Source organism: Pinus tabuliformis, chromosome 6, assembly GCF_031772625.1.
Source record: "Pinus tabuliformis cultivar Carrire ecotype Pingquan chromosome 6, CPIR1, whole genome shotgun sequence".
Taxonomy (NCBI): domain Eukaryota; kingdom Viridiplantae; phylum Streptophyta; class Pinopsida; order Pinales; family Pinaceae; genus Pinus; species Pinus tabuliformis.
The window spans coordinates 769,979,027-770,004,766 of record NC_142292.1 but is presented as its reverse complement, the minus strand read 5'-3'; the positions used below and the strand labels follow the sequence as shown (position 1 = coordinate 770,004,766).

General features: G+C 38.6%; 1 protein-coding gene across 1 annotated transcript in view; it reads left to right on the top strand.

Annotated features, from left to right (window-relative positions):
* The first annotated feature begins 1,250 nt into the window (after positions 1 to 1,250).
* LOC149260999 (uncharacterized) overlaps positions 1,251 to 25,740 on the top strand; it is a 76,407-nt gene continuing 51,917 nt past the window's right edge. Inside the window, exons 1-4 of the mRNA XM_089367132.1 lie at positions 1,251 to 1,296; positions 3,199 to 3,482; positions 24,346 to 24,519; positions 24,737 to 24,877. Coding sequence (XP_089223258.1) covers positions 1,251 to 1,296; positions 3,199 to 3,482; positions 24,346 to 24,519; positions 24,737 to 24,877 — 645 coding nt within the window. The remainder of the gene's footprint in view (positions 1,297 to 3,198; positions 3,483 to 24,345; positions 24,520 to 24,736; positions 24,878 to 25,740) is intronic.

Sequence of the window (25,740 nt, the reverse complement as noted above, 5' to 3'; positions counted from 1 at the left end):
TTTTGGTGAAATTCCACCCAGATTGCATTTTATTAAAATAATTAATATTTTTAATGGGGTTCCTAAGTCTAAACTTAGGAAAATTAGAGTATTAATGGTTATTAATCAAAATATCGGTGAGAATGTTCTAGAAAGCGGATCAAGTCAAGTTTTTAATCTTAGTTGTTGATTAGAGACCCGATCTCGGTTGTTGAAGTCTCAATGAGAAAAGTATAAGAAGGAGGCTTGGGGTTCATTTAGAAACACAAACAGAGAGAACGAATTGATCTAGAGTTCGAAATTTCTGGGGCTAGGAAGCTGAGAAATTCGAACTAAGTGATCATTCTGCAGCAGAGGGGTAGGGATAGTTCGAGAATACTGGGCAGAGAGGCGGAGAGCCACTAGTGGAGGCAGCACAACACCTAGAGGGATTGACGCTAGACCAGTGTGGGTCCACGCAGGCTTGACGCTGAACCAGGGAGAGCCAACGTAGAGGAGAAGCTACTCTCACGCAGAAATCCGTAATTTTGCTGGGGAGCTATTGGAACAGCCAGGAAAGGTTGACGCGGAAGCTCCAAGAGGCAAAAGAGACAACGCACAGTTGCCGCGAGGCCTACGCAGGGACAGTGCAGAGATAGTCGGGGTTAGCCAATTCTGTTGTCGGATCAGCCGGAAACTGTCGGGTGAAGTGAGGTAATCTCACTCAGTTTTCTGCCATTATATTTTTCTCTGTAACTAGATTGTCGGGAGGGCATCCAACATTGTATTCAAAACTACTGCTTAATAATATAAAACCCTTAGAGTTGTTGCACCGGTTTTCCCGCATTGGGTTTTTCTAGGGACTATTTTGTCCAAAAATAACAGTGTCCTATGTATCTTGTTCTTTGCTCAGTTTCTTGTTTCATGTAATCAAATTAAATTGGTGTAGGCTGCAGAAGTAATTTACTTCAGTATTTTTCAGAAAATAACTTGATAATGTATATTAAAATCAAGTAGGAGAAGTAAATTCAGTTTTGTTGCAATAGGGGTTCCTTGATTATAGGAATCATCAAAATGTGCACACCAACCTTCGTCTTATTTACCCGCAGAGGGATGAGTGGTTGATGGGAAAGACAAAGATGTGGGATGTCTTTTCTGTTGATATGGATCTGGAAAACAATGTTGAGTTGACATTGGCCAACTTGGATCTCAATGATCTAGTGCTAGAGCCTGTCAGGTTTGATGATGGTGATACTATAGTGGGGTCATCCTCCACACCAACAAATGTAGAGATGACTTTGGATACAGAGGACGACGATGTAGCAGAGGAGAGTAGTGGTGACCATGATGATCAGGACAACGATGTTGATTTTGATGATGACTATGAGGATTGATGACTCATGAGTCATGAGCTACCTACTGCCTTGAGGCTTGTATACTTGTAGTTGTTTTGTATTTGCTATTTCTATTTGCCTTGGCATTGCACTACCTCTTTAACAGATTTTGATTTTGATGACTGAATGAGAAAACTACAGTATCGTTATCTTAATATCTTGTCTTTCTCCTATCGGATCATTGATGAATTGAATAGGTATTATGATTTATCATTTATGTCACAATTGTATTTGTATGCATAATGTTAATCTGTAAATCTTACATCTAGATGAAGATCTATGTTTGAAATCAATGCATTTGTATCATGAATGAGAATTTGTATATATATATACAAAATAAAATAATATATAATGTATCCAAACGTGTCATGTTCTGGGGGTCAACGTGTCCATGTTCGACACTCAAATCCCCGTATCTGTCGAATCCCGAATCCTCGTGTCAGGTGACTTAGATTAGAACTATGTTATTAGTTTCATTTTCGATGGCTTGAGATGGCCTAGTTTTTGTAAATAAAGGACTTGAAATGCTTTATGAAAATAAATAATGAATAGGTAAGCAATTCTTCTTGATATTATAATTTTACCTCTTTGTCTTCATGTTTTTTACTCTGATTTTCTTGAATCTTCTAGATTTAGATCTCTACTGTACAATCCGTATCTCATTTACTGTTTGGGCCTTTTCATTTATATTGCACAAAAAGTTGTATCGGATATTAACAAGAGGGGATTTCTCTTGTTTCCCATACTTAGATGGATTGCAACATAGGTTTGAGTTCAAATTAATTTCAAAATATTTCAAATTGTGCGGAGAATAACAAACTTGGTATTTCATCAAAGAAAAATAATTCTATTGCATGATATTGATTTATACTTTTTATAAAATTGAATTCATAATCTTAATCTTTAGAATCTATGCCATGCTAATTTCAGATGATATTGATTGCTAGATTTGGTTTGTTCATTACTATTCAAGAACAAATCTATGCTTTTGTTATCATCTAATCTAAAGATTATAACTTGCATTCAAATCTTAATCTTTAGAATCTATGCCATGCTAATTTCAGATGATATTGATTGCTAGATTTGGTTTGTTCATTGGTATTCAAGAACAAATCTAAGATTTTGTTATCATCTAATCTAAAGATTATAACTTGTATTCAAATCTTATAGCTAGTGTAGTTCCTTTTTTCACATTTCTCTCTCTGATAAGGTAACCAACTATCATGGTCGATTGATAAATTCTAATAACTATCTAAGTCTAACCATAAGCATTTGCTGGAAATGACATTAGAATCAACCTAGATTCTACAAAGTCAAGTAGGGGATAGTATTGACATTATCAATGTGTTGTTTCTATTTTGAGCTTATATTAATAATAATAATAGTCAACCCATAGGGTATTTTGGATCAAGGATAAATCCTTAATTTTGTGGCATGTTCATCTAATGTGCATATTGAGTTCACAATGACCATGAAAAATTCTGAAAGTCCTTGAAGGAAGTTTCCTCTACCTGTAACTCTTAGAAAAGCATGTACATGGTTGTAAATCATTGAAAACGTGGCCTGAAACTCTTCTTGTTTGTTTGATGTGTATTTCCATTCATGCAACGACCTCTTTTTGTTTTCGGGGCAAATAATGGGTAGCAAGTTGTAATCGTTATAATATGTACCACAATTGCATGTCCCTAAATATTTGTAAACATAAAGATAGTTGTAGTTGTTAAATATTTATGAACATACGTACATATATATACACATTGATATGTAAAGTTATATTTCAATAGTAAAAATCTTTTTTGACGACCTTCTTGTAGTATTTTATTTACATGTTGAATACAATTTGCAGGTGATGATCGCATCGAAGCAATAAGCATTTCATGGAGCGATGTTAATTCTCCATCATGGGTTCCGTTAGAAAGAAGCATGATTCAAACTCTTCAAGGTGAAATCACTATAGAAGCAACCATAGATAGACGCAAAGTAAAACAACGTGGTGACACATGGAAGATTGCCCTCGATGCATGCTTACCTATAATGGAATTGCTAAATACCAGAAGATGCATTCCATATAGCATCCATGATATATACAAGTGCTTTGGAGTGTCAGCGGCTTATTATCTTCTACTAAAGGTAATTGATGTCCATTTATTTAATATAATTTATTTTATAAAAGCAATACATTATTTTAATTTGAAATTTGGTTAGAATATGATTTCAAATTGGATTGTCATTATTAATTAGTTATTTAATTCATAATTATGTAATTGAAAACATGCATTTATGAACGGACTCTAACTTTACAATTAAAAGATGATTCCATATGGCTTGGTGTATATATCCACCTATTATATCTATCTCTTTGATTGCATTAAATAAAGGGACATTCTATTTTAACCATTTTTCCTCGATTCACAAAGAAAATTGTGTTGAAGACCCTAAGCAAGAAAATAGTTTATTAATTTATTTCATTAGAATCTCTGTTGCATACTCTTTACTTTTGTAATCCGATTTTTTGCATTAAGGCCAAGTAACTAATATATCCACTATCTGTTTCTGTTTCACCTATTCAAGTAATTTCAAGTTGTATCTTCCGTAAATGACTGTCAAAGTAAAGGGAATATGACATGATCAAGAGGATCACAATATGCCAATGGAGACTACTATTAGTGATGCACTTATGTGATTAACTTTTACTAATTTTTAGTGAAAAAATAACTCAACTTCTTGTGGTAAAATAATCTGAGATTTTACACAATCATACTCAAAAGCATTATGGATTACCCTTTGCTATTGCTTAGCTACTCTCTTTTTAAACACCATTTTTGAATAATATTAAATATATTGATGGGATGTATGAAGCGTTGTCTTACATTATGTGCTCACATTCACCATATTGAATGCAATTACGTATGACATATCTCATTTTCTTGTTTCATTTTTGTTTTTATGCTATATTTATATTGTGTATCTGCATTATCTAACATGGTATCAAAATAATGGTAAGTGTTTCCATCTAGGTTAATGGTGGGGGTAAGAGAAATGAGAATCAAGGACTATGTGGGCACATTAATGTGAAACGACATCAAATATTAACACAGGTTGAAGAATAGAAGGGGGAAAACAATAACATAGCAAACGTGCATTGGGAAGAGATACTAGGGATTAAATAAAAAAGATGTTTTAAGCTTTTTTTTTATTGCATTCAATCGGTATACTAAAGATGAAAAAATGTTTTAAGATATGGTTTATGTTATAGACCCAAAGGGGATGAAAAAATGTTTTAAGATATGGTTTATGTTATAGACCCAAAGGGTTTATAAATTTCTTGCACATATAGTATAGATCTTAAGAGACATATAATGGATATATATTGATATTAAAAATGTGGATGGATGATTATATTGAATGACAATAGCATGTAAAAAGATGTCAGACAAATGATAAATCATGTCCTTCGATAAAGAGGAATGGTTTTGCTGAAATATGTAACTAGCTTCGGTCTTTATAATGGCATATGTAATCGTGATCTTATGTATTTAATGAAAAGAGAAAAATAAATTTATTATTTGTATTCTTGAGGCATGCGTTTCATGCTCAAGGGAAATTTATTTTTAGGTCAAGCACCTATTGAGTGCTTCTAGGTTTGTCATAAAGTCAATTGAGTCATTGTCATGTATTGAAGACCCATTTGGGCATGTTACATATTTTAAAGAAAAATTTATTGTGTCAAAATAGAGTCAAAAGACCCTCCAAGACCTCGTAATGGAACAAAGATCAAGTCAGCCTCAAGATAGCAATTTGTACCCCTCACAAGCCTATAAATTAGAAGGATTTCAATCGCCTATATCTTGTGTCCTATTGTCTCATTGTTATTTATGATTTTGTAGCTGTTTGATGATAGAGAACACTAATAATAATTAGAAAAGAAGAAGTTAATCAAGAAAAGTAAAAATATAGCTAAGTTGACTACATCAAGAAGGGAAAGACGAAGAAAGGATACTTTAGGGTCGAAGTATAAAGAGATCATCTTGGAACATCAAGAGCATCAACCATCGAGAAGGACCAACCCTCTCATTGTGAGAATTTATGAATCTACACATTAGAAATCCTATTGCAATCATTGGTTTATCATTTCCTACTTGTTCTTTACCTTTAACAAGTTATTTAATTACTTAAACAACGATGAAAAAAACTATTGCAACCTACACATACATACATATCATGCATTGAAATAAACTGAGACAATCACGCAAGGGACACCGTTATTTTTGGACAATCGTCCCTGGAAAAACCCAATGCGGGAAAACCAGTGTAGCATATAGAGGATTTGTATTATTAAGCAGATTTCTAAATACAATTAGGGTGCCAAATCCGACTCACCTAATAGAGAATAAACCTAGTAGAAATACCTCTATCCGGAGACAGATATTTTGGCAATCCAACAACTAGATGATCAAACCCCACAGATGACAATTGTTGTTCCCATTGCTAGGCAATGATGGCTTCTCCAAGCTCTCTGTTCGAACTGTGTCACCTCCTCTAGGAGTTGCGTCACCCTCCGATTGAGCCTCCCTTGCTCAAAAGTTGATATGTTGAACTACTGCTCTCTCTACCCACAGAAAACCCTAGCGCTGCCTCTAGGGAACTGCATCAGCCTCTCTAGCTTCTGCATCAGCTCCTCTAGCTTCTGTGTCGGCCCCACTAGCTTCTATGTCGGCCCCACTAGCTTCTGCATCACGCTCTCTAGAGCTGTGTTGTCTCTCTAATTGCTGCTCTGCCTCTCTGCTATGTATCCTTGGCCTTGGACTGAAGTCCCTCTGTCGAACTGTCCCTTTCACTGCAACTCAAATCACTTAGCTCAACTTTCTCAGCAAACCACGCCCCAGAAAAGTTAAACTCTTTGATCTCTTGGTGTATCTCCAACTGACCCTCAAGCCTCCCCTTATACTTTTCATGTTGATGAATCAACAGTCGTGATCTAATCTCTAATCAACGATCAAGATTAAAATAGGCTTGATCCTCATCACTTAGAACCTTCTCACCCGTATTTTTATTAATACACATTAATATTTTTATATTCCTAAGTTTAGACTTAGGAACCCGTTACAAATATTAATTATTTTAATAACTCCTAATCCGGGTGGAATTTCTCTAAACGATTTCAGGGTTCTCGAGATCTTATGTGTTCTAGCCCCTCCACCAAATTTTGGAGCTAGAACACATTCGATGCCACCCAAAATCAACATTGCCTCTTAGCGAGGAATGTGCTCTAGCAATACTTTCAACTAGAAGCATCACACTGATCCAATACAATGGTCCTCTGTGCTGTTGATGCTTGGCCTGTTGCCCTTCATCTACCGCATTGTTGCTTCCTGTACTGCTGCCCATGAATCTGCCACAGTCACTGCTACATCTGTATTGCAACTCCCTCTAAAAATGTTGCATCATGTTGCCCATAGCACTACCACTACTAACTATTGCACTGCAACTCAGTTGTTGAGAAGTAAGCAACTAAAAACTCACCCAAACACTGACATCCTGGTTAGTATGGATGCCTCGTGATGCTGAAGCTACCTTTGTTGCTAATCTGTGTTGACCTTTTGTTGCCAATGCGCTACTGCAAACTGCTATGTTCCTATTGCATTGCTACAACATCCACTGCGTTGCCTCAAACTTATGCACTCTAGCTCTGCCACTGTCGCTCCATCACACCTCGCACCAACTGACACCCGTCTTCTACTACCGTCATTAAAGGCTCTCGTAGTCATATGTGATCCAAGAGTTTAGGCACCCCAAGGATCTTGCCCCTATGTAGTCCTCTCGACTACAACTCGATGTCGCCCCACCTCTTCTCCAGAGGTGCATGAGCACTCATGGCACAATCGTTATCCTTGCCTTCCTTGGCAGTGTTCGCTGGAGCAGTGTTTGAGTCAAAAGCCTCCCCCTTATCCTTCTTTCGGGGGCACTGAGTGGCATAATGTCCTAGTTCCCCACAATTGCAGCATCTAACCTTGGTTATGTCCTTCTTTCTTTTCTGTTGCCTTTGTTGTCCCAATGATGCGAGAACTGCATCCTCCTCCTCCTTCTTGACCGGGGCTCCCTTGTTGCTACTCCCTGTCTTGGTCAACCTTCTAGGCTCTTCTTATCAAAGAGCTGCCCACATCTCCTCCCAACAGGGGAGAGTTGCTCTGCCCAAGATACTTTGGACAAAAGTCTCCCAGTCCTCGATGACTGCATTTAGGGCAGTCCTGACCATGAACTCAGGGTCTGGTGTAGACCCCACAGAAGTAAACTGGTCGCGAATCCCTTGCAACCTGAGAAGGAAGGGATCAATCTCTTCTCCCTTCTGCATCTGGCACTGTCTCAGCGAATTTTCTAATAGCATCTTTCGTTGGACGGAAGAGCCCTGATACAAGGTGGTCAACGCCTCCTACATCTCCCTTGTTGTGTTCTTCTCAGCAATGTGTGGTACTACATGATCTTTGACCCTGTCTAGGATCATGCACTTGGCCTTAGCCTGGGTCTCCTCACACTTCTTCAATGGATGAGTGTGGACCGACTCGGAAACTACCTTTAAGGCATAGTCCTTAATGCGATGTTTGTCTAGGATTGCTAGGATCTTGGCCTTCCAGATGACAAAAATGGATGCTCCATCCAATCTGTCCTGATCTCTCAACCCATTCATTACCATCTCTGCTAAAAAATAGGACCAGTTCTCTTCTCCCTCTTCTGTTGTCAATCTAGCAAGACTTGGATTTGGACTTCTTTGGTGCTAGAAATCTTCTAAGGAACAAGCTCCTCTAGGCTCCCTCTAAGTCCTAATTTCCTTTACGGAAATCCTCCCGCCAACTAGCGAATCACTTCCTCTCCAATCCTCCTTTGCTGCTGCAACTTGGATGTAGATTTCTTTGGCTAGAAATCTGTCAAGGCGGTGATTCCCTCTACCTTGGCAATGTCTCCACAAACACTTTTTTGCACCAACAGAAACAGTGTCCCACCAGCTCCTCAAATCGAATTTGCTCTGCTCCCTCAGCCCCGACAATTCACTGGTTCGAACCTTTTAGTCTCTCCACTAGCCCAAAGAGTTGACGCAGTCACTGCGTGGGCTCCTCTCTAGCTCTGCGTCACCCTCTGCAGGCTCGAAATGCTGACGCAGGCAACTCTGTGTTACTCCCCTGGCTCTGCATCACTCCTGCAGCTGCTCTTTTGCCTCTGAAACAACGCTATGACTTAGGACAGTTGCTCCTCTGCAACAAATTCTCTGGATTTCTCTGTTGGTGTCTTCAGTCTCCTATGATCTACAATCCTCTGATACCATGTGAAATTTTTTGAATCTACACATCAGAAATCCTACTGCAATCACTGGTTTATCATCTCCTACTTGTTTTTTACATTTAACAAGTTATTTAATGACTTAAACAAACGATGAAAAACACTATTGCAGCCTACACATACACACAGATCATGAACTGAAATAAACTGAGACAATCACACAAGGGACACTGTTATTTTTAGACAATTGTCCTCGGAAAAACCCAATGCGGGAAAACCGGTGCAGCATATAGAGGGTTTTTATTATTAAGTAGATCTCTGAATACAAATAGGGTGCCAAATCTGACTCACCCAACAAAGAATAAACCTGGCAGAAGTACCTCTATCCAGAGAGATATTTTGGCAATCCAGCAACTGGATGATCAAACCCCACAAATGACAATTGTTGTTCCCAATGCTAGGCAGTGATGGCTGCTCCAACCTCTGCATTGGCACCGTGTCACCTCGTCTAGGAGCTACGTCACCCTCCCAGTGAGCCTCCCTTGCTCAGAAGTCAATATGTGTAACTGTTGCTCTCTCTGCCCCATAGAAAACCCCAGTGCTGCCTCTAGGGAACTACATTAGCCTCTCTAGCTTCTGCATTAGCTCCTCTAGCTTCTGCGTCAGCCCCACTAGCTTTTGTGTCACCCTCTCTGGAGTTGTGTTGTCTCTCCTTCTGCTGCTCTGCGTCTCTGCTATGTATCCTCAGCCTTGGATTGAAGTCCCTTTGCCGAATTGCCCCTCTCACTGCAACTTAGATCACATAGCTCGACTTTTTTAGCAAACCACGCCCCAGAAAAATCGAACTCTTTGATCTCTTGGTGTATCTCTAACTGACCCTCAAACCTCCTCTTATAATTTTCATGTCGATAACTCAACGGTTGTGATCTAATCTCTAATCAACGACTAAGATTAAAACAGACTTGATCCTTGTCACTTAGAACCTTCTCACACTTTTTTTTATTGATACACATTAACATTTTTATTTATCTAAGTTTAGACTTAGGAACCCATTAAAAATATTAATTATTTTAATAACTCCTCATCCAGTGGGAATTTCTCTAAACGATTTCTGGGTTCTGGCGATATTATGTGTTCTAACCCCTCCACCAAATTTCGGAGTTAGAGCACATCCAATGCTACCCAAAATCAACACTCATCATATTGAAAGGGAATAATTAAGAGCATCAAAGAAGACCTCAAAACCCTAACTCATCTAAAGAAGGGTTCCACACTTGAAGCGTTCTTAGGAAACTAACACATTCTACAATCATTATCACGAGGAAGGAAGAGCGAAGCACTTTTGGGTCTATTTTTATGGGCTATATTCTCCACACGTGCGAAGTATTAAGACATCCTTTTGCAGCAGCAAGTATCGAATTGCTTGCACCATCAATGATCAAGTTTTGTGCCAAGAAAGGTCTCATGTGCAAGCCAAAATAACAAGAAAAAGAAGTTGAGTCAAGTAAAGTAGAAAAGAGGTATATTTTAACATCTTCTAGCCACACGTGTGAACTAAGGTTATTGTAGAAAATGATGAAATTGCATAACTGCTACAACAAGCTGAAATTCTGAAGAAGGGTTGAAATTTGAGGTTGTGAAACAAGTTTAACTAACATTGCCTTGAAGGAAGAAAAGCAGGAAAAGGCGTTGTCATCATCATTAAGGAATCAATGTGATCTCCCTTTGATCCAAGGATCACTTTTGAAGAAAGACATCTTCACCAAGAATGCATCTTATATTATCTACATCATCATCAAAATCAACAAAGCATCAAGTTGAAGACTTCATCATCTAGGAGTATCTTCACTAAACAAGTAAGTATTTTTATATCTATATTTGAATATGTCAAAATGACTTCATATTGCAAGGAGAGAAACAAATTGGTTGGGTCGTCAAACTTTCTTGCATGGAAGAAGAGGATAGATTTGATCCTCATAGAAAATGAAGTCATTGGTCATGTTAAGGGTTTAATTGTTGAACTGCTGAAAGAAGAAGCTCAAGCTCTACAAGATGAAGTTATCAAAAGAAGAAAGAATAGTCTCATACTTTATGAGGGTGTCAAAAATAGAGACCAACTCCAAGAGTTGGGAGAAATAATCTCTGACAAGAAAATGACTACCATAGTGCTCAATGCACTGCTAGAGGAATGGGGCAACTTCGCATCGAGCATCTATGGGAAGAAGGAGGCTACTCCATTAAATGACCTATGGTCATTGTGAAAAATCAATGAAACAAGGCTGAATACAAAAATCGATGTAGGATCAAGCGAGCAAGCTCAAGCATTTGTTGCCATGGCTAGAAGAAAAGGGAAGTTTGGGAAGCTTGGTCCTCAGAAAAAAGAAGAAGAACATGTCGAAGGTTCAATGCTATCGTTGTCATGAATATGGGCACTACAAGAGAGATTGTCCAAATCTCAAAAGGGACAACTACAAAAGAGTGGAAGGGAAGAAGCCCATATCATTGAAGAAGTGGAAGAAGTTGAAAAGAAGAAATTCAAGGAGGAGGAAGTAAAAAATCTCTACTATGATTGAGATAGTTTTCCTCACTTAGTTCTTTTCAGGTTTTTGTTTTAAGTTTTCTGTTTTAAAGCATAACTATCATGGTAGGAATCATTAGAAGCATGATAGGATGCATCATGTTAGGAGATGGCATCATAGAAGCATACGATTGAAAGCAAGAGTTCATGACATCATCATAAAGAAGCATGAAAAATAGTTGAAATAGAAGTCTATGGCTGTCACCTATAGAAGGATGTAGCTCTTGGTAACCTCATTAGAAGCATAAGTAGTACTTGTGGGAAAAAGAAAGTCATCTAGTATAAAGCTCATTATAAATCATTCAAAAGGAGCATTTGCAGGTTGAGGATGATCAAGATCCTCTGTTGGAATCTTCATTGGAAGGTTCGCCTTTTGGAAGAAGCAAGTGACTCGCTGGGAATTCCAACTTGTATGAGATTCATGGGATGATGGTATGATGTCAAAAGAAGTGAAGCAAGCTCAGGCATTTGTTGCCATGGCTAGAAGAAAAGGGAAGTTTGGGAAGCTTGGTCCTCAGAAAAAAGAAGAAGAACATGTCGAAGGTTCAATGCTATCGTTGTCATGAATATGGGCACTACAAGAGAGATTGTCCAAATCTCAAAAGGGACAACTACAAAAGAGTGGAAGGGAAGAAGCCCATATCATTGAAGAAGTGGAAGAAGTTGAAAAGAAGAAATTCAAGGAGGAGGAAGTAAAAAATCTCTACTATGATTGAGATAGTTTTCCTCACTTAGTTCTTTTCAAGTTTTTGTTTTAAGTTTTCTGTTTTAAAGTATAACTATCATGGTAGGAATCATTAGAAGCATGATAGGATGCATCATGTTAGGAGATGGCATCATAGAAGCATACGATTGAAAGCAAGAGTTCATGACATCATCATAAAGAAGCATGAAAAATAGTTGAAATAGAAGTCTATGGCTGTCACCTATAGAAGGATGTAGCTCTTGGTAACCTCATTAGAAGCATAAGTAGTACTTGTGGGAAAAAGAAAGTCATCTAGTATAAAGCTCATTATAAATCATTCAAAAGGAGCATTTGCAGGTTGAGGATGATCAAGATCCTCCGTTGGAATCTTCATTGGAAGGTTCGCCTTTTGGAAGAAGCAAGTGACTCGCTGGGAATTCCAACTTGTATGAGATTCATGGGATGATGGTATGATGTCAAAAGAAGTGAAGCAAGTCAAGGGATTGAGTCCTTTCAATCAAGGAAGTTGTCGAAGGAAGTCTAAATGACCAAAAGAAAGAGATGAGGTATGTATGCTCGTACTTGATTAAATAGAGTCATGTCATATGGTTGCAGATATCATGAATGAGTGCTCTACCTGAAGAGCATGATCAAAGGGAAAGGATCTCCTCCTGTGAAAGGATGCATGAAGGCATGGTTCACACATTGACTAGATGAAATCAACATAATATGTCCTCATATGAAATATGAGGTGCTTGACAAAGTCGAAGGAACTATGATTGGAAGTTTTTGGGAGGAAATAGGTGAATAAAGAAAGGAAGAGATCATGAAAAGTGCAAGTATGGATAAGGCAATCAACATCCAAGGACTAGTAGATTTGACTATGATATCTCCATGGGAAAGATATGAAGATCCTGATAAAGTTTGAAAAAGAAAGAGACCCTTGACATTGTATATCTTTTTGGAGATGTGTCAATATATATGTAGGATGTTGATGCAAACAAGGAGATGTCATGATGAAAAACCATCACAAAGGTATTTTTGATTTAATGTTCATTTTCTATTTTTGAACAATATCTGGATGGGCTAATGAAGGGCTACCAAAGGAAGAGTGTTGATTTCCAGTAGCATCGGATGTGCTCTAGCCTCAAAATTTTGCAGGGAGGCTAGGACACATGCATTTCACAATACCCAGAAATCGTTTCAGGAAATTCCACCCAGAGGAGGTTTAATTAAAATTATTAATTATTTTTAATGGATGACTAAGTCTAAACTTAGGAAATTAAAATAATTGAAGTGTATTAATTAAACTGGGTGCGAATCTTCTAGAAAAAGACGAAGATCAAGTCAAGATAATTTGAGCCATTAATCAGAATGATAGAATCTAATCTGGGTCATTGATTGATCAAAGAGAAGATTATAAGAAGAGGCTTGATGGGCATTTGGAAAACACATAGAGAGACATCAAGAGATCGATTTCTCAAGAGCGCAGCGCAGCAGTTGCAGGAGAATTTATCAAGGAGATTTCTTGCAGTGAGGGGCAGGGATAGTTTTTTGGTTGGAGAGTTTCCTGATCCGGGGATACATTGCAGAGGAGGCAGAGAGAGATCCAGAAGGGGCAGCGTAGAGCCACGTTGAGGCAATGCAGAGGCCTTGAGGAGATCTGTGGATTTGCTGAGGAGTAGATCAGATCCAGCGTCATTATTCGGGGTGTGAGACCAAAGGGCCAGAGGATAGAGCATCCAGTGAGCAGATCAATTAGCCAGAAAGAGTGACGCAGTCCCCAGAAGTTGTGACGCAGAGCAGCGTAGAGGCTACGCAGAGGCAGCTTGGGGCTAGCCATTCAGTGGCTGGATCAAGGTCGAATCTCCAGTGATAGTGTGAGGTATTTCTCACTAATTCTCTGCCAGTTAGATTCTCTATATCGGATAGCCAGTAAGGCATCCAAAGATTGTATTCAGAAACTACTACATAATAATTAAAATCCTCAGCTGTTGCACCGGTTTTCCCGCATTCGGTTTTTCCGAGGACATTTTCCAAAAGCAACGGTGTCAATTGTGTGTGTGATATTTCCTTCTTGCTCAGTACTTGTTCCCGCAGTATTTTTTATGTTGTGAAGGCTGCAGTAGATTTATTTTGATGTTTACTATGTAACACTATAAATAACTTGATTAAAAAATTAACGAGTAGAAGAAATCTAATCAGTTGTTGCAGTAGGTAATCAGTGAGCCGAATTTTCACATGGTATCAGAGAACAGGTGACGCAAGAGAGCAGAGCCAGAAGAGTCCAGCATTGAGATGAAGAGGGAGGTTGAATAGCTGCGTAGGCAGCAGATCGAATCCCCACAAGGATTGCACAGTCTAGTGCCAGGAGGGCAAGATTCTCAAGAAAAAATATCTTTCTGAGTGAGTTGACAAAGAGAGAGATTTTCTAGATCGAAATTTCGCACCGACAGAGGGAGCAATGCAGCAGCAGCGTCAGTAAAGAGGCAGTCTTCAGGTGGGACGTATTTTTTTTTGCAGAGTGGTTGGGGCAGAAAAACGTCCAAGGCACACTGAGGGAATTTCTACCTCAGAGGACTTCCGGCCAAGAAGTCTAAATTTTCCAAGCAGAGTCGCAATAGTTGTGTGCGGGATTTCTCACTCCATAAGAGAGTGCGAATAGATGGGAAACAACTGCGCAAAGGAGAAGAGGGAGAAGTTTGACTTTTTTAGAAGAAATGGCAACAACAGGATTGAGAAATCAACATCAGTTGGACGGAGCCTCCAACTTTGTGATCTGAAAAGCTAGGATCTCCTGCGTTTTAGACAAACATGATCTCAAGATGTATGTCAATAGTGTGGTAGTTGTGCCCGCAGATGCAGATCCACTCAAGAAGTATAAGGTTGATATGGCGAAAACTAAGAAGATCATTCTCAATGGAGTTCGAGATCATGTAGTGTCCCATATAGCTGGCAAGGACATTACACGACAGATGTGGAAAGCCTTAGCCACGCTATACGAAGGATCTTTTGAGCAAGGAAAGATGTACTTAGAAGAGAAGTTGAGATGCATGAGGATGCAGAAAGGGGAGCGAATAGACCCCTTCCTTAAGAGGCTTCAGGAAGTCCGAGATCAGTTGGCTTCAGTAAGGTTAGGGCCCCAACCTACAGAGTTTGTTCGATTAGCAAGTGTTTGTCCAGAGCATTCTGGGCAGAGAACACTTACCAGATTGGGAATGTGTATGGGTTGATATGCAACAAGAGGAGATGAGGCGTGACCTGGTGAAGGCCACAATCAGTGGCAGTAGCAACAGTGGGACGAAGGTCGTGAAGGAAGAGGAGGACGTGGCCCTTGCATCAAAGGGGCAACATGAGCAACGCAGGAGGAAGAAGGACATTTCAAAGATCAAGTGCTTCAGGTGTGGCGAGATGGGCCACTACAACACTCAATGTCCTCTCAGAAAGAGGGACAAGGAGGAGAAGCAAGGTCAGCAAGCTGCATCCATTAATGTTGACAAGCTTTCCTTTAGGCTAGAAGAAGAGTTTCCTATGATTTCCGAGATGCCTTTAGGGGTGAGGTGGGGTGATCTAGAGTTGTAGCTTCAGAGAGCTACAGGATGGGCAGGATCCTTGAGGAGTCCACCTTTTGGATCAAGACCTTGCTACGGGAGCCCATAGTCAGCAGTCGCAGGATGGACTAGTGTCAGTTGGTGTAGTCATGTGTCAGAGTGACTGATGCAGTGGTTAGTAGCGATCATATTCTGAACAACATAGAGATAGAGTTGGCAGCAGTGCAGTTGGCACAGACCAGAGTCAACAGCGACGTAGAGGCTTCAATGACAGTGCAGAGGCTAGTAGCAGTTAGAACTTGGACGACAGATGCATCATACTAAACACAGTTAGTTCAATATTTTGCATGTTTTTTCGTTGCAGATGTTGCAGTGGAAGCAACAACAGAGTTGCAGTGCAGATGCATTAGTTGACAGCTGTTTAACAGAGTCAGTGGCAGAACAGATGCAACGCAAATCAGAGTCGCGTAGTAGTTGGTGGGCAGCAAAAATAGACATCAACAGTGCAACAGGAGGTGCTGCAAAATCAAAGTGATGCTTCAGTGGGTTGCATCTCTAGAGCACATTCCTCGCCAAAAGTGACTGTTGATTTCTGGTAGCATTGGATGTGCTCTAGCCTCAAGATTTTGCCCGAAGGCTAGGACACATACACATTCTACAATACCCAAAATCGTTTTAGGGAATTCCACCCAGAGGAGGTTTAATTAAAATTATTAATTATTTTTCATGGATGCATAAGTCTAAACTTCGAAAATTAAAATTATTAAAGTGTATTAATTAAACTGGGTGTGAATCTTCTAGAAAACAAGGAGGATCAAGTCAAGATGATATGAACCATTGATTAGAATCTAATCTAGGCTGTTGATTGATCAACGAGAAGATTATAAGAAGAGGCTTGATGAGCACTTGGAAAACACATAGAGAGAGATCAAGAGATTGATTTCTCAAGAGAGTAGCACAGCAGTTGCAGGAGAAGTCATCGAGGAGATTTCTTACAGTGAGGGGCAAGGATAGTTTTCCGGTTAGAGAGTTTCCTGATTCCGGGATACATTGCAGAGGAGGCAGAGAGAGATCCAGAAGGGGCATCGTAGAGCCACACTGGGCATCATAAAACCACGCTGAGGCCTTGAGGAGATTCGTGGATTTGCTGAGGAGCAGATCAGATCCAGTGTCAGGATCCGGGGTGTGACACCGAAGGGCTAGAGGAAAGAGCATCCAGCCAGCGGATCGACCAGCCAGAAAGATTGACGCAATCCCCATAAGTTGTGACGCAGAGCAACGCAGTGACTGCGCAAAGGCAGCTTGGGGCTAGCCATTCAGTAGCTGGATCAAGGTCGAATCTCCAGTGATAGTGTGAGGTATTTCTCATTAATTCTCTGCCAATCAGATTCTCTGTATCAGATAGCCAGTAAGGCATTCAAAGATTGTATTCAAAGACTACTGCATAATAATTAAAATTTAAAACCCTCAGCTACTGCACCGGTTTTCCCACATTGGGTTTTTCCGAAGACATTGTCCAAAAACAATGGTGTCAATTGTGTGTGTGTTATTTCCTTCTCGCTCAATACTTGTTTCTGTAGTATTTTTTATGTTGTGAAGGTTGCAATACATTTATTTCGATGTTTACTGTGTAACATTGTAAATAACTTGATTCATAAATTAAGAAGTAGAAGAAATCTGATCAGTTGTTGCAGTAGGGAGTTGGTTAGCTGAATTTTCACAAAGAGTTGTAGATGTCATCTGCAACTGACACTCATGTGGTAGGATAAAAGATCCTGAAGGAAACATGATGCGAAGAAGGAAGCAAGGTATGAAAGCAAGGCCAGATATGGACTAATGGATCACTTTCCAATGAAAGAAAGGATGACATGACTGGCATCATTCATGATTGAAAGTCATGGATGGTCGATGCCCTACGAAGAAGACCCAAAGAAGTTCACAACATCGAAAGGAGGAGTTCTTCAAGTAGATGGTTGTCCCATGATCTCCAACAAAGAGCTGCTGGAAGCAAGTCCCTGATCAAGAGAGAGCTTGGTCAAGTCCCTGATTAAGAGGGATATTGGGTACATTCGTTTTTTATAGGAATGGGTACATTCCTTGAGGAAAGGATGAAATGACTGGCATCATTCATGATTGAAAGTCATGGATGGTCGATGCCCTACGAAGAAGACCCAAAGAAGTTCATGACATCGAAAGGAGGAGTTCTTCAAGTAGATGGTTGCCCCATGATCTCCAACAAAGAGCTGCTAGAAGCAAGTCCCTGGTCAAGAGGGAGCTTGGTCAAGTCCCTGATTAAGAGGGAGATTGGGTACATTCGTTTTTTATAGGAATGGGTACATTCCTTGATTGAAATGGGCATATCCTTCCTAATTGAGAGGAAGAGATAGACACATCAGTCTTGTCTTCACCTAGGAAGATAGAATGGAGGATTGGGTAAGCATCTAGCATTTAATACTCTTTGAGGATGTGGTAGGGCATCCAAGATAAGAGTAGTTGTAGAGGACCAATATTCTTTGAGGACTAGGAATCCAAGATAAGAATAGTCTGGGCGGAACATACTCTAAGAGAACCCGGGTGGGGTATGTTTCGAGAGAGACAATGATGAGGGTCTCTATAAATCATTAGTCTCGCCATCATTGTGCTCTAATCATGTGGAGAGATAGAGTTGTTAGTCAAGGCCTTTCTATGTGACAATGTTGGATGATATGATGCTATATAGATGGGTTACCAATCCGACTCCTCTTATGAGAATTCTTCAGATAGAGAATGTCCAAGTACCTTGTATGGATTATGAATACCTCCCTAGTTGAGAGGGAGTGTTGAAATATGTAACTAGGTTCGGTCTTCATAATGGCATGCGTAATTGTTATCTTATGTATTTAATGAAAAGAGAAAGAATAAATTTATTATTTGTATTCTTGAGGCATGGGTTTCATGCTCAAGGGAAATTTATTTTTAGGTCAAGCACCCATTGAGTGCTTCTAGGTTTGTCATAAAGTCAATTGAGTCATTGTCATGTATTGAAGACCCATTTGGGCATGTTACATATTGTAAAGAAAAATTTATTGAGTCAAAATAGAGTCAAAAGACCCTCAAAGACCTCGTCATGACACAAAGATCAAGGCGGCCTACATGAAGGAACAAGTCGGCCTCAAGATAGCAAATCGTACCCCTCACAAGCCTATAAATAAGAAGGAATTTGACCTCATTTGCACACCCACTCAAGCAAGTTCAATCTCCTCAAGATAGAAGTTGGAAAAGGATGATGAAGAAGAAGAAAATCAAGATCAAAGTTTTTTGGGCCTCTCTCTCTCTCTTTCATTAGGGTTTCTATAGTTTTTGGGCTAGACGAAATTTTGAAGCTGCAAGGTCAAAGTTGTGAAGCTTCCTCTAAATCGAAGTTGTGAAGTTGTTAGGTCAAAACTGTTGAAGCTACATCAAGGTCAAAGTTGTGAAGCTGCTAGGTCGAAGTTGCTGGAAGGTTGAAGTTTGTTGCTGAAAGTTGTGTAAGGAAAGTTCATCAAGAAGGAAGGATGACTTGGTCTTGGAGGGTCTTGGTCAAGGTCATAGGTCTTGCTATTTTTCAATTGAAGTTCTATAAGAAGAGAAGAATTTTGGTGGGGTTTCCTCTCAGTGGAGAGGTTTTGGCCTTGGTTGATCGCCTATATCTTGTGCCCTATTGTCTCATTATTCTTTATGGTTTGGTAGTTGTTTGATGATATATAACACTAATAATAAGAAGAAAAGAAGAAGTTAATCAAGAATAGTAAAAGTACATCACAAGCAGTTATCAAAGTAAGAGAAATCACCTACACTTGTTGTCCCTTAGATTTCTCAACAGACTTATCACATATACAATGATTAACTACAACATTATGACATTATATTTGACATTGTTGCATAGAGTTGATATATATTATTGGGTATATCACAAGTCCTTCCTTATCAAATGCTTTATCCTCGAAACCATTAGTAGTGAAGGATGTTGTTTGAGGAATGCTTCATCTTCCCAAGATGCCTCATCTTTTGATTATGTTTCTTCCATTTTAGAAAATTCTCCATTATTGGTTGGGTGAAGCTTCTTATTTTTGGTTTTGTTGCTATCTAAACTAACATCAAAGTGGAAAATGGTAAATCTCAATTTCATCTTAGAATAATAAAGGGGAGTTGTATCACTTTCATCTCAATACAACTTCCTCTTTACTTTTGGGCAGTTCTCAAAAGGTTAAGGAAGGTATCCATTCAATATAATATTAATTATTAAGATAACCTAAGTAAATCTCAACAACAAACTAATTAAATCCCTCAAAAGACATAACAAGTAAAATGTAAAAGATTGCAATAGCTTACTTGCCAAATGTTTTAAGATAAATCTTTAGAAGGTAGAAGCACAAACCACTACAATCGACTTAGCTATTTAAAGAAATTAGAAGTATGTGGATTGCACTTCAAATATTATTTTATTATGCATGCAAGAGAAGATTTCATATTTGCAAGTAAGTGGTAATGAAAAGACCTTGAAGAAGTAAATTAATGTCAATTTTAGTGAATGTATCATGCAATATATCCAAATTATCTTTGAAAGAAAATCTTCAAATTAAATATAACCAAAAGAGATGCAATCTTAGTATTAGAGCACAAATTGGCCTTAAGTAATGTGACATTAAGAGAAATCCAATACGTGCTTAAGCAAGAAGAAGTTCAAGGTGTAACTTGGCTTGTCTTAGATTACCAAATCTATTTTGCATAATTAATCATGCAATTCTTGAATTTGTGATTAGAGATAAATCAACCCAAGAAAGTAGATGAACACTTCAATCCAAGACATCTCGGGTTAGACCATCGACTTGGTTTCAAGCTATTGAAGAAGGAGGTGATGCAAGCCTGCAACAAATTAACTAAAGTGAAATATAATGGACTGGAATCAAGAGACAAATCCAAGTTATGGTTTTGCAAGCATTGTTTTGGATTTATTTTACCAAATATTTCTTTCAATAGAAAGGAAATGCAAGTGATAAAAACTTAGGAAAATCTCACAACTAGAAATTAGAAATTAAACCTTAAAAGAAAACCTCTAGATTATGAAGTATGTTTTATAAAGTCTATTTGAGAGAAAGGAAAATATTCTTTAGTTAAGTAGCATAGATAAGATAATATAAAAGATTTTTTTTAACGTCCAACAAATTATCACAATAAGAGATTTATGGAACTCCAAGTTCATTAAATGTAAGTGCTAGATTTGCAAGTTATTGCATCATATTTAGGCGCTTATTGAAGGTAAGACAAGCTTTGGGTGCTATGGTGATGAGTGATGCATGGGATGACATGAGAATTGATAGAGATCATGCTAATGTAGTGAAGAACACTATCCTTGACAGTCACTTTTGGTCACAAGTTAGATATGTTTTGCAATTCACCACACGAATTTATAACATGTGATCAAGTTTGCAGAGTCAGATTGGCCAGTGGGAGGTGTATAAGCATATGCATAGCATGTTGGGGAAGACTATGTAAAGATATTGTTGATCCTATAGATATCAACTTGTATAATCATGTTCGTACAGAGGTAGAAAAGTGATGGAAAATGTTAAACATTCCACTTCATGCCTTAGGATATCTTCTCACACCTAAGTACTATCATGTATCAGACATTTCATCACAAGCACCTAATGGGGGGGCCAAGAGAAAACTACACAAGATGTAGAGGGTTTGACTAGTTATATGAAAGCATTAGAGAAATTAATCCCTAATGAGGAGGAGTGTAACACTATACCAACACAATTGAACAACTACATCCTTTGCACTAGTGTCTTTGGGATCAACCATGCAATGAGAGATCCAGGGAATTTGTCTTCTGTCGAGCAATGGAACATGCATGGTGGTGCTACTCCACAGCTACAATATTTTCCAATACGGATGCTCTCACAAGTGGTGAACACTTCTTTCGCGAAGAGATGTTGGAGCACTTATAGTTTCATCCGTAGTGTCAAAATAAATAGGTTGAATGTAAATTGGGCAGAGAGCTTGGTTTATGTTCATTAACTTGTGATTGTTGTCCCAATATTGTGAGGAGGTAAAGACAAAAAAAACTTGATGGTTTGGGACAAAAATCTAGAGGAGCATAATTTGGAGGATGGAGTGTTGTATTAGAGTAATTCGAGGATGCTCTTATCTAGGATGATGATGATCTCGTTGAGATGCCATCCCCATCAAGTGCCATGGTCTCCATGTCCAAGACTTTAGCAGCAACAATAGGGGCTTCATATTCAACTCCACAACCACCATCTACTTCATTACCACCATGTGGAGCCCTATAATATTCCTAACGGAAATATATAATGATGAACAAAGAAAACATAGCAAAAACACACATGGAATTTGCACACAGATCAGACATCATGAATTGAGCCAAAAATTGCGCTGCTCTGAGCCATTTTATTATAAAATCATGGGGTTACAATTTGGTGTTTGGAAAGTGTGCACTTGAGCTTGCATAAGGCAAGCTAGCAAAACCCAAGTGATGAAAGCAAGGTTGATCTCTCTATGGCTCTACGCTGATCTCCCCAGGAAACTGAACTGCTGGCTGCTAGCGCCTCCTCTGTTGCTCAGAAAAATCCGGGAAATTAACCCCGGACTCTCCTCCAATAACCCACAAAAGCCCATGAAAGAATTAGCCAAACTTTGACCTCGGAATTTCGGCCCAATTTCCCCTAACTCCTCTAGTTGTCGTGTATTTCAACCCACCTATAAGTGATGTCATTGAATGCCCCCCAAAATGGTTGAAATATTAAGCAAAACTCTTCTCAAAACTCTTGCATGAATCTCAGCCCCAAATACCTCTTCTCCTTGTGTCCCACGTGTGGCTCGAAAAAGAGTTGCACAGTCATTGTTGAACCCACTCTATAATGCTCCTGGGCTGGCACTCGAATTCCACCGAAGCAAGGTTGAGATTCTCTCTTGAAAATCTCTTGTGCTCAACAACACATGCAGGCTTGGCCTCCAGCTCAAGCGTGCTAGTCAAGGTGAATGCTCAAATGATTAAAGATGCCCAAAATGAGTCCCTCCTATTTTCTCATTGTGCATATCAATTTCCCATGTGGGGCCTAGCCATCGAACCTCTCATCCTTTCCCTTCAAGGAATGTGTATTTCCAAGTGGGGTATATTTCCTCCTTGGAGTGGTCCCCACCATCCACTAACTATTTGATATTCCCTTTTTCTCCTAAGTTGGGCCTTTCCTTAGCTCCAAAAACTCAAGTGGGGTCCCGCAACCCACTTTTCCCAAGTTTAAGTGCAAAATATGACAAAATTGGCCAGATCGATATTTCCCCTTAGCAATATTGCTAAGTGGGAATGTCACAAGCCCCATGCAGTGGTCGTGGTAGTGTGAGAAGAGAACTAGATAAGCCATTTCAATGTTTTAACAATCTACTTTTTATTATATGCTTAAAAATTTGATTTTTATTTGTAATTGTTAGAATCTAAATGGTTGCTCAAATAATTTATCATTAACATAATATGGATGTCATTTCTATCTTGATTTAGGTACAAATATGCATGTTTTCATATATTCTGTAACTGGTTTAGTATTTTGGATTTTTTTTTTAATATATATATATATATTAGATGTTTCACGTCCGAGGATTTTTGAAAAATAATGATTTGCTTCTCAAAAACGCTCCTGCTTCATGCAACATTGATGATAAATATAAAGATTAGCAAGCAAGGCATGCTAGAATTATAGACATAAGGCAATTGAGGGGAGAGAGAAGGAAGCTCTTCAATTGAGTCATTAATTGAAGTGATGAAAGGACGTATTAGCTCCCAAATCTGAAAATGCGTGCTTTGCTTTTCATTTTCATGTGTGTTTCCTTTTATTAAGCACATAATAAGACCATTGGAGTTCAAGGACAGTTACAAGCTGATAGAAGCGCATGACATTAGGAGATTCCATGCTAACATAGTTGCATAGATTAGGAAGGAAACACTATAACATGAATGCCTTCACTTGTTTTAGATTTAGAGCATTTGTTTTAGATTTAGAGCATAAGATAAGGTATGCTAATGTGTTATTTAACATCAAAGGTTGAATGTCCACTTAAGGAAGTTGTTAAAGCATGTTGAAAATAGGAAGAAATCCTAATAAAATAGCTTCAGCCTTCCATCCATTTAATGGTATATTTGGGAGCTACATTGGCTATAATATTTGAAGGTTTGAAGGAAAACTCTTTTCATAATGAAATGCCACTGGCCTATCATACAAAGAAAACTCTTTGCATAATGAAATGCCACTGGCCTATTATACATCTCTGAAGGAAAACTCTTTGCATGATAAAATGCCCAGAGACATTATGTACATTCAAAGGCAAAAGGAACAAAGCATTCCACATGAAGGATCTTAGAACATGACATGTGGAAAAAAAGGAGGGGATGCGAGTGGAGGGTTAAAGCAGGAACACCTTGGCTCAAAGTAATGCTACGCAGCACTAGAAATGCTTGAATGGATGCGGAAGGTCACTCAAAAAGAAATATTTAAGGAGGGGGTCCTACTCAAAAAGGGGTTGAAAGCATGTTAAAGGGGGTTTATGGGGTATTTGGGTTATATTTGGCATTTGCGCATTTTCCTCGGATTGGCTGTCTATGGATCAATGTTGTTTAACTTCATTTCTCTTTAGCTAGTGTCGTTTACAAGTTTGCTATATCGTTCTGCACGGTCTCAAGATTCTAGCAACAAATATCGTACTTCTCTAAATCTTTGGAATTTGTCTGTCATGTATATAGAGAGAAATGCATTCTTATGGCATGGCTATGTTGTTTTTGACATTTGTTGTTCAATATCATGATATATTTAAAAAAGAAAATGTTACCAAAATGGATGATATAAATTATCATTCATGCTACTTTTGCAGAGACTCTCTCATTCAATGAACATGATGGGAAGTCATGTCTATAAAGAGGACTTGGTATTGATTGCTAACTGCATGTCCTTCTCTGGCATCATTACGGGGTTCAGTGCTGCTGGCTATAGAGAGCTACTTCATACTGTGGGGATCTCTGCCCCATTCACACAAGGTGCACTGGAGGTGTGGACTTGATAAAGCTAGTTAATTTTGGATTTGATGTTTTCCTTTGTGTTTTTCATTTATTCATTATGTAAAAATGCCTATACTGTTAGTTTTCATGAGAATCAGTAGTGGAACTGCGTAGAATGCTTTGACGTGTTTTTCCTTCTGTAGTGAACGTTGTTATTTGAGAATTCATAACGTTGAAGCTTATTATTGTATTTAAATGACATTGCAGATGCCTCTGAAATGCTTTGAAAGGGCAGCTGAAAGAGGTGAAGAAGAAAGAATTTCTAGCACACTAGCTTCATGTTCCTGGGGTCGACATCCTTCTGTAGGCACTGGTGGCAATTTTGAATTTTTATGGAACTATACAGTGGTAAGTTTATTTTGTTTTACAACATACTCTGAAGCGTTACGAACAGAAGGAATAGATACTGCATTTTAGTTTGAAATGAAAGGTTCCTGTCAAATGAGAAAGGTTCCATGATGAATCTGAAATTGTAAGTACCACTTTCAAGTCAAGTCTCAGGTTGTGAATTGCATTAGTTGTTATCAAAAGGACTATTACGAACAACGAGAGTAGATATTGCAGTTTAGTTTGAAATGTGAGGTTCGTGTCAAATGAAAAAGGTTCCACGATTAATATTAATATTCTTAATCCACGATTAATATTAATATTCTTAATACCGCTTTCAAGTGGAATAACAGGTTGTGAATTGCATTAGTCATATGAAATTCATTATCGTGCTTTCATGTAATCTCAGATTCATTATAGCCCTTTGACCAGTTCAATTTATCATAGTCCTTCAAAAGGAACCTACTCTGGTCGGTTAAGGCTGTTGTCACCAAAGCAATTGCACAAGAGATGATAACTTTGGATAACGCAACTTCCAATCAAGCACAACGTATTTGCATGGCAATACGTTGGATGACAATACCTGTGACGTTTGTTAAATGAAGTAACTGGCAAACAAGCACAACGTATTTCTGCTAATAGAAACTAGTATCCTTCATTTGGATGGCAATAAAAGTTCAGTAATATACTGGAGAAGTATCTCTTCAACTAAATTTGTCGTCAGTATCGTTTGGTAGTTTGCCAATAAGGTGCTTAAGTGTGTGGAGATTCCACATGTTATGGCATCCTAGGTATCACTCATTAATTTGCATGCAAATTGCGCCTTCAACCTTTGCTATGTTAGTAAGCAAGAAATGAAAGTGATTTCGTAGTTTGTGAGCATA